At 43.4% G+C, this 10,000-nt stretch overlaps 1 protein-coding gene across 1 annotated transcript in view; it reads right to left on the bottom strand.

The window, feature by feature from the left end:
- Positions 1–7,599: 7,599 nt before the first annotated feature.
- Positions 7,600–10,000, bottom strand: part of ptenb (phosphatase and tensin homolog B) — an 11,245-nt gene continuing 8,844 nt past the window's right edge. Inside the window, exons 8-9 of the mRNA XM_084741186.1 lie at positions 9,834–10,000; positions 7,600–8,579 (exon numbers count right to left, since the gene is read on the bottom strand). The exon at positions 9,834–10,000 is cut by the window's right edge and continues 79 nt beyond it. Of these exons, the coding sequence (XP_084597312.1) occupies positions 8,391–8,579; positions 9,834–10,000 (356 nt within the window). The 3' untranslated portion in view covers positions 7,600–8,390. The remainder of the gene's footprint in view (positions 8,580–9,833) is intronic.

Raw genomic sequence — 10,000 nt, 5'->3', positions numbered from 1 at the left:
TGTGATGTCAGTGCGTCTCACCTGAGGACGTCAGTGAGGACAGGTGTCTGTCCGTCTGCCTGCAGCTGTTTGACAGACGGACGCAGCTGAATAAAGTCAAACAGACGAGTGAAGAAGCTTCTGGTTTCTCTGCTTTACACTTTGATCTTTTTATAGAAGCAGATAAGACAGAATTAGTTATGGTTTGGTGCCCACAAGGCTGTGTGTGTGTGTGTGTGTGTGTGTGTGTGTGTGTGTGTGTGTGTGTGTGTGTGTCTGTGTCTGTGTCTGTGTGTGTGTGTGTGTGTGCGTGTGTGTGACCTAATTTTTCCTCGCGTCTTCTCCAGTCGTATGGAGCGCACTCAGTAGTGCTACTGCAGTGCATTGTGGGGGAAGCGATTATCATTTCTGCCAAGTCACTGGTAGATCTCACACAGAAAACTGAAATGTTTGTTTCTGCAGCAGAAAATCACTTCATGCAGATTCATCTGAATTTAGAACGTAGAACGTAGAAAGTTCAGCCGAGGTCCTTGTTCCCCGTCTGTGCAGTGGGACTGACATAAGGCTGACACAGGGCTGTTATAACATTCAGTATATAAAGTGCTGGTTTGGTTTTGGTGTCAGTGTCTCTGTGATGAGCGACGATAAACGTGTTAAGACCTGATGTCTCATCTAGCGCCATCATCAGGTCAACATTTGAATGTGTCCAACACTTTGGTTGAGCTGCAGACGTTCCCGTCAGCTGCGCTCTGCGTGCACCGTTAGCTAATGTTAGCATGCTAACTTTGCATCACTTTTTTGTCTGTGGTCATTTTGTTTCTTATAGTCGTTTTTCATGTCTGCTTAGTTCCTGATGTGTCACTTTGGTGTAATCTGCATGTTTTCGTAGTCGTTTGGCGTCTCTGTGGTCATCTTGTGTGTCTGTTTAGTCATTTTGCATTTCTTTATGATTGTTTTGATAAAATAATGATTGGTTGTGGTGAAGTGTGGCGGGCAGGTCGACGAGCGGAAAATCATCATGAGGGATTAAATGTGAACACACCTGCAGACACATGAGAGTTTCAGTTTTTAAAATAATGCATGACGGACGCTAACAGATGTTTATAAATAGTTTATTCACCTTTACAGTGTTTGTATTTCATTATAAAACGAGGAGGGAGAGAATAAAAGAAGAGCGGGGAGGAGGAAGAGGGTCTGTTTATCATGACATGTTGATCTGTGGTGAAACAAACATGAACAGAAACACTGGACCGCCGAGTCAAAACTTCAGCTCGACGTCACAAAAGAAAATAAACATTAGAGCCGAAAACAACAACCAGATCTGTCACCAAGTTTGGTTTAATGTGAGTTATTATGGTATACTGCTGCATGAGAACAGAAAGACCAGCAGCTTAGCAACAGTAACTACCAGAGATGCACCGACTGCAATTTTCTTAGCCGATTCCGATTTCCGGTTTTTATAAAGGTCTGACCTGCCAATTCGATTTTGGCCGATTCCGATTTTCAGTCTAAAAACTGTAACTGACAGCATTCACGAACATTTTTGCAACTTTTCATGTAAAAATTAAATTAGATGTTCATAATAAAACACTGACTATTAAATATTCATTAAATACTATTTAAATCTTCTCCAAAGTCCTGCAGGTTACAGCCAGGATTTATTATAGGTTTACATTAAGATTAGGAATCAGCTGAATGTGATCTCATGATTTCACGTGATTTCCTGTGGAAGCAGATGTAAACAAACCGGAGACGGACGCGGTGCAACAGTTTTCTGCAGTAAAACTTTGCCGTGAGAAAAAACGATGCAGAAGTTAAAGGAGTCTGGATGAGAAAATGTTTGAGGAGACGCATCAACACAGGTTGTTTATTCTTCAGACAGAACAGGAAGTGAGATTTGAACTGTCAGTCTGTGAACAGCAGTCTGCTGCTAGCTAACATTAGCATGAAGAGCTACAGAGTCAGCTGATCTGAGACATCGTCAGCTGATCTGTCTCAACTGTCTGTCTTCTCTTTATCTTGTTCTTTGAATCTGTCTCTGACATCATCTTCATGCAGACGTGTGTCAGAGTGTGTAGCTGCGCTGTGGTGACATCACGGTCAGTTTGTCTGCTGCACGCATGACGTGACCATCGTGCAGAAGATGTGTGTGACAATGACGGGTACAGAACTGGATTTGTGACACTGACCAGCCGGTCACGCTGAAAACCGGCCGTTCCGGTCTCTGGCCGGTCGATGGGTGCGTCTCTAGTAACTACGGGGGTGGAGCTTCAAGAACATTCGATTGTTGATCATTCTGAAAGGCTGGACAGGTCAAATGATTGACCACATCTGTCTGTCACAGATGATTTTTAAATATTCTGATCCAAATGGGATTGAAAAGTTTTCTGAATTTAAGTTTTCATGATGCTGATTTCCAGCAGCTGTCAGGTGACGTTCGTCGCCACAAAACATCTGTCCAAAGGACCAGCGTGGTAGACGGAGGTGGTTGATGTTTCACGACTCTGAGGATCTTAACACTGTTGTTGGCTTCAGGTAAAGGTGCGGTCACATGACACCTCGGTCTCGTGAACACTCCCTCTGTCTCTCAATCACATCAAAAACAACAAATCTGAAAATGACTGTCCTGTTTGTGTGAGACCTCTAGGTGAGACGTCACCGCCCACCTCCAGCCAATAGAAACACTGATTGGGTTTTGAAATGTTAGTTGTGACACCAGCAGCCTGAGGGCGGGGCTGATGTGACCGCACCTTAAGACAGAACATGAACATAGATTACGCTCACCTCGTCAACTCCAAACTAACCAACAAACAAATGAAACATGAAGAAAATGTCAGTCTGAGCTTCATTTGGCAGGTTTGGTGATGAGATGTAAACACAGAGCTGAAGTGTCATCTGGTCGACTGAAACGGACAAAACAAAGAAGCTTTCTGGCTGAAAGAATCACAGGAGTTTGAGTGTAAAACTGTTGATGTGATTGTTGAAGTTCATTCAGATGTTCACATGTGATCAACCTCAACGGAGACACGACCGATTTCACTGTTTACAACAAACTCGCTGATCTTCAACAGGGAACTAATGTCCAGGTCAACGCGTCCCACGTTCTCCGCTGCACTCGTCTGTAGCCTTCAGCTCTCTGCACGGACACTGAAAAGCACTAAATTAGTTTGGAAACATCCTTCTTGAACTTTTTGTTGCTTCTTGCCGCTTAAGAACATTTCCTTTTAAATGTCTGGTGCCAAATTTAAACAGTTCAAGAGAAAATCCTATTTCTGAATCAACACTGGTTCTGTCCCAACATCCCTTTTCCATAAAATAAGTTTTTTTTTCACTGGTTCTGTTCAAGATTCTTGGAACCTTGGTACTGTCTAGTGAACCAGCCCAAATGTCCATCAGTTTTGAGTAGAATCACTGTAATCAAAGATGTCATCAACAGAGGGCGCTGCACAACAACCTGCTTCTCAGGTTCTGAACCGGTTCATTTTTGGTGGAAATGGTTCAAAATTAGGTGCCTGAACTGGAACAGAGCTGGTTCCATGTTTGTGGAAAAGACCTAACAGGTGGACACTTGAACTAAGACGTGTTGCCTAAAACCAACAACTATAAAATGATCAAAAGAAAAAGATATTGAGCACCTGAAACAGTCAGAGACGTGGACAGCACCTGAAGCCCATTCAGAGCCAGCCGGTTTGTGTGGCGTTCAAGGACGCAGCAGGACACACTTAGCGCTGGAACATGCATTAACCAACGTGGGTCTCAACCAACATCTGAAATTAACTTTTTGACTCACTAGTCAACAACTCATCAGCCTCTTACAACGTCTTTATCTCCAAACCTCCATGTCTCACTTTGTTTTTGTGTGCGCTTCTTCATTTTAAAGGCCGATTTATTCCTTTTAAATATTGCTACGTGAAAGCAGCCGACCGGCGGAGAGTGAGAGATTAGCGGAGTAGCTGATGTCCCGTACAGTAATTTATGCCATGAAACTTGGGTATCCTTCTGAGATTTACTTGCCAAATGGAAAATCTACCCATATTTTGGCACTTGGTGGGCGTCGATTTTTGACTCTAGCAACAACCTAAGAGAACTGGCCTCACTCAAGCAACTTTTGCTTTAAAAGGCACCCAAACATTAAAAAAAAATTGCAATCTAGTGGCTGCACCTCCAACAGCGTCCAGAACGAAAATGTAAGACTGTGTTTGAACTGTTTTTGTGTAGAACAATATTTACGATCCTGTGGAAAAGTGAATCAGGGTTTGCTGGTTCTGTTTCTAGAGTCCACGGCAGTTTGCAGGAGTTCGTTGTGTTTTCTGGGTGAACGAGGCTACACACAGGTCGTGTCTGAACAGGCTGATGGCAGGTAGTGAGGCACGGCATGACAGCACCAAACAGGACTCAGGACAGAAGTGTGTTACACTAACAGAGCCTGTGGATAGATCGCCACGCTGACGACAGAGCTGCTGGGCGTCACAGATCAGGACTGGACGAACACTTGTGGCTGACAGAGAGCACCGCAGATGGACAACAGGCTCAGCATCAGTCCTGGCTAGCTTTGCTTAGCACCTTAAAGCCAACAAGATGAACTGTAAGCCCACAATGCCTGTTTTAAAGCACTGGGCAGCTGTTAGCACAAAGCTAAAACAGGCTTTCATGAGAGCTTCACCTCAAGATGTGATCACACAGGACGCAGCAGCAGGCTCCTTCCTCCACTTCCTCCAATGACTTCATGAAGTTTTGAGTACAATTAAGTTGATTTAAAACATCGGATCTCCTCTGCTTGTGTTATTATTTTTGTGGACAGTTTGCTGGTTCTGGCACAGAAAGACGACATTGCCAGTCTGAATCCCAACCAGGGAAACTGCCATCAATTCAGCAGCAAATCAGAGGTCTGGAACCACGATGGTAAGTTTATCACCATGAAGAAGTGAAGTGTTTTCAAAAAATGCCTCTGCGTCATTTTCTTTTCTTTCCAATCAGATAAAAGATGAAACATCTTTCTGCGTTAGCTCTGTGATAAAGGGCACTGAAATAATAATACTTTACGAAGCTCAGTAAACAACTTAAAACATGGAGCGTCAAGGTTAAGAATGGACAAGAGCCATTTGGATGTCAGGGTTAGTCCCAGACAGGTCTCAGTATCTCAGTATCTCATGGCTCTTAAAAAGACTGCTGGTGCCTTTGACCTCAGAATAAAAACATCACTGAGGATTTCTTGTTTTCAAGCCTCTGGAGTACGTCCTGTGTGATCGGACCTACAGGGTGAACAACAGGAACTTCAAAACCCAATCCAAAGTCTTGACACCACACCTACGACAAACCATGAATGACACAGGACCAACGCAGAGCCAATGATAGGTAGTAGCACCAAGTGTCAGGACGGAAATCAGACATCAGGACTAAAACTTCTACCCATATCCAATCTGGACGCTGATGTTCCTTCAGATGATCATCAGGGATACTCCAGTCAATCCAAGCAAACTGGCTGCTATTCAATGTAAATGACTTCAGAGGTGGACTCTGGAGTTACTGATTACAACTAACTCGATTATAACTTGGGTGATGCAAACAAACAGTGATCTTACTGCCCATTCCTGAAACAGCTCAGCAGGAAGTAGCTTCCTGTGTGGACAATAAGAGGTACAGCCACACAATAATCAACCAAAGGTCTGTTCACATTTACAAAAAAAGTTTAAAATCCTCTTTTAACTTGCTGCCCCAACGCTGAGTCAGAACCCAAAGAACATGGACCACCAGGTGATTTCTTTAAATTGGTTAGCTCTAATGGCTAATGATCTAATTAAAGACATGAAGCGGAGCATCCCTGATGTTCATTTACTTCTGTGAAATCCAGATGGAACAGATTCGAACCTGCTGTAATGCTAATGGGATCCTAAAACTGTACGTACAGTTTGCAAGAATTTAAGTGCTTAAATATCTCCAACACGTAGAAGCAAGTAAAATGATTAATAGTCTACTGACAGAGTAATAGTTACAGAGCATCATAACCCTTTATGAAAAGTCAGAAACCACAGATACACAGAGGCTGAACCTCATGACCCTCAGAACCAACGGTGGTCACGGAAACCGCTGGAAGCTGATTGGTCAGCAGCTGGGCTGAGTTTCTCAATCTTCTGGCAGCTGAGTTGTCAGAAACACGGAAGGAGCTCCAAGTTGAGCGGACAGTGATCTTTATGTTTACATTTCATCCATCTTAGATATCTACTCTTACATCCACGTTGGATTGTGATCTCACGGTCGGGAAACTCTGAGCTCAAACGTCACTAACAGCAGGCTTATAAAAGGCGTGTCTTTCAACAGAAATCAGGATGGATGGACTGAGTTTACGTACAAATCCATCAATGTTCAGTGAACCGTCCTTAAGAAAGTGCAAACCCCCTGAGACCCTGAAGGCATCCCAGGCACATCAAAACCAAGACTCTGGAGCTGTGGACTGTGATTCAGTTTGCGTCGGGGTGTTTTCGCCTACAGGTCCGACTGATGGAATGATTACACTGTGTGTAGCTTGTTTGTTGTTTAGCTTAATGTTTGATACAAGTCAGAGTATAAAAGAAGTTTTCTGTAGGAGCTGATTGAAGAGAATCCTTCTGACAGAAGAGTAGTAATTTGTTCACAGTAGGTTTGAACTGTATGAGTGTCTTCAACAGTAGATGATTGACAGAAATGCAGCAGATTGTGAATAATAGTTTCTCTTCTCCATTGTCACATTCAAACGACAGGCTGTCGATTCTCTCTGTGTGCCGCTTCACCCCAAAGCCAGTCCAGACCAGCTGAAACTGGTCCACATTTGGTAAAGACCTGCTATGAGACTGGTCCAGCTTGGTCCAAACTTGATTCAAGACTTGGAAAAAGGGTTAAAAATGAGTTGGGAAGTTCTTTGGTCGGAGTTTCCAAAAGTCATCAGGTTAAAACCATCAGACCAAAGATCTGAGATAAATGAATCAAGTCATTTGTATTCTAGAGTTACAGTGATCCAAACTGGTTTAGACTGCTCCAGACCAACTTACGACTGGTCCAACCTGACTCGGATGGGTCTGTCACACTGGTCAAAAGCGACTCCGACTGGCCTGTTCACAGTGGCTCAGATGGAGTAATCCAAACTGGACTGAACCGGCTCCTACTGGTCCAAGCTAATGTAGACTGGACCAAATTGGTTTATGCTGTTCCAAACTGGTTTAGACTGCTCCAGACCAATGTAAGACTGGTCCAAACTGGCATAGGCCAGACTGTCAGACTGGTCTAAAGCAACTTAGACTGGCCTGTTCACGGTGGCTCCAATGGAGTGGTCCAAACTGACAGGACTGAACCGGCTCCAACTGGTTGAAGCTTGTTCAGACTGGACCAAACTGACTCTCAAAGGTCCAAATGGGCTCAAATTGGATCTAACATGGCCTTTTTGCGTTGGGTCAGATTTGATGGTCCGATATGACACAGACTGACTGGTGTGAACCTGCTCAGATGTTTATCTACTGACTCAGTACAAACCGAGGACTAACAGGTCTAAACCAGTTCAAACTGGTCCTTGTAGTCATACCAGTCCTCGAGGTGAAAATTACCTTTAGTTTCCCTAAAATTATCCAAATTCAGTTTCCAATAAGGGAATTTTACAGAATTGTGTGCAAATAAATAAGTACACATATAATATTTATAAATTTCAACGATATCATCATCAGCTGGCCTTCAAAAGTCCACGTGGGTCCACATGTGACAAGAAGACCAGGAAATCTGAAGTGAGTTTGACCAAACGTTTGACGTGAGCACACAGAGAGAAGAGTCATCTGTCAAACAGCTTCACAAAACTGAAGATCAAAGAGGTGAAAAAATGAAGACTGGTCTGCATAAAGTTTCCTAAAACTGGTCATGAAGGAAGGAAGGGAGGGAGGACACAGGGGGGATTGTGGGTATTTATCCAACAAACATCATGGTGTAGTCACTAAAGAAGTCTACTTGTCTTTCAGTTTGTTTATATTCAAGTTTTACTCCTTTATTTTTTTAAATCTCCTCTGTCTGTCCATTCATCTGTCTTATTGTCCATCCGCCGTCTGTTTGCCAGGCCTGGCCCCACCCACACGTTTTTCCCCACCCCCTCACCTCCGCCCACCATGTAATGTGATTGTCCAGCTGTGCATCGAACAGAAGATTGGAGGGAGGGGGGAGCTTATATCCTGATCTGAGCTCAGTGAGTCCCACAGATCAGCTCTGGTCCGTCGGTTATAGTCCCCCATTAGCTCACATGGCGCTAGTCTCAGTCTGGGGGTTCATGAACGTGTATACATACATACATACTCTGTGTGTGTGTGTGTGTGTGTGTGTGTGTGTGTGTGTGTGTATGTATACAGTATACACATACACACGTCTTTATCTGGATGTGTGTGAGAGTGTGTTTGTGTGTGTCAGACTTTTGTGATCTGATTGTGATGGTCCTCTTCAAACGGCTCATTCTCCGGGTCCGAGTCTGTCGTGTCGGAGTAGCGGTAGTGATCCGGCTCGTTGTCGCTGACGTCCGGCGTCACCGAGGCCGACGTGCTGCTTGCATCACAGTTAGCTCCTTCCTCCACCGTCTTGGTGAAGAACAATTTCACCTGAGGCAGACAATAAAAACAGAGTTAGGACAGGTTTGCACCGGAATAGAACCAGAGAGGACAACTGACACCAACCCAAACGAACCGCACCAAGGAGGTCAATGCTTGAGGGTTCAGTTCGACCGGACCAAACCAGGCTGCTGTGAACACACCGAGATGTTTCAGCGTCAACAACCTGCTGAACCCACCTTGTGATTTGTGAATTATTTACCCTGAATGACAAACTCCTAGAAAACCCGGCACCGCTGAGCTTTGTGAAGTCAGAGCCACAGTTAGTAGAGTTTTGGATTTTCCATTAGTTCTTACTTGGGTTTTAATCCGTCCCTCCATGAAGCTGCTTTCTGAACAGTTAACACAAATTCAACTTATCCCTGTGAATTCTGCACGACCTTGCAGTTTTATCCAATCACCGCAACTTTTTCTCCAAATCTGAGTCTGTAGCTTCCTCTGAGTTACACGAATCAGTTCCTCACACCGACGTTTTACACGCACATTTCATCGAGGATACTGAAAAGGACACAACGTGTTATCAAGGTTCTGTGCGTGAAATACCCACCAGGTGCACTTCATTTACAAATGAAACAGATTTTGTTAGAACTTTTACTCAAATAATTTCCTAATCTTGTAATCCTAGCAAGTATTACAGGATTAGGTGAGGTCACTGAGAACAGCCAGAAGGTGCCGTTTTATTCTCACAAGAACAAGTTGCTTTTGACTTAATCAGTTCTAAAGGGAAAAGAAAACTTTTTCTCTGCTATTTTCACTTTCCACTAATTTCCACACATCACGGATTTCAGGCAGCAACAATTCCCCCCAAAAAGTCTAAAAGTTAACTTGCTTATTTCAGTTTAGTTCTTATTTTTAAAAATATTTAGTTTAGATTTCATTTTTATTGCAATATGTTATCAGGAGTAGACTTTATAAGTTTAGTTCACTATAATAATCTTCAGAGCCCATCGATGCTGCTACAGATCAAATATTTTAGTAAGGTCACAACAAGACAATACAACTTTACTTCTTAAGTCACACGGTTACGTAACTTATTCTCACACCACAACTGACAACATTGTTCTTGTGAAGAGGACAACAAAGAAACTTTCTAGACTTAACACTTCTTTGTACTAATATTGGAAACATAATTATTATTTTACTAAAATTTAATTGTCCAAATTGTCCAACTCATGAATCCAGTGAAAAACATCCCGGGAGAATTTTTGAACATTTGATTACAGTAAACCAACAGAGAGGTTTTACCTTGAAGTTTGGGGAGAAGTTCCTGTTTGCCTTGTCCTTGTTGGCCTTGTCCAGGTCGTTCTTGGTCAGAGTCAGGACCAGGTAGTCTCTGTCGTTGCTCTCTCCTCCCACCATCATGCCCAGGTTCTGGTGCGTTCTGTCAGCCGGTTCCCGTGGTGTCCCAGCGC

Source organism: Lutjanus erythropterus, chromosome 17 (assembly GCF_056507025.1).
Source record: "Lutjanus erythropterus isolate fLutEry1 chromosome 17, fLutEry1.hap2, whole genome shotgun sequence".
Taxonomy (NCBI): domain Eukaryota; kingdom Metazoa; phylum Chordata; class Actinopteri; order Lutjaniformes; family Lutjanidae; genus Lutjanus; species Lutjanus erythropterus.
This window is presented reverse-complemented; position numbering and strand designations above follow the sequence as displayed.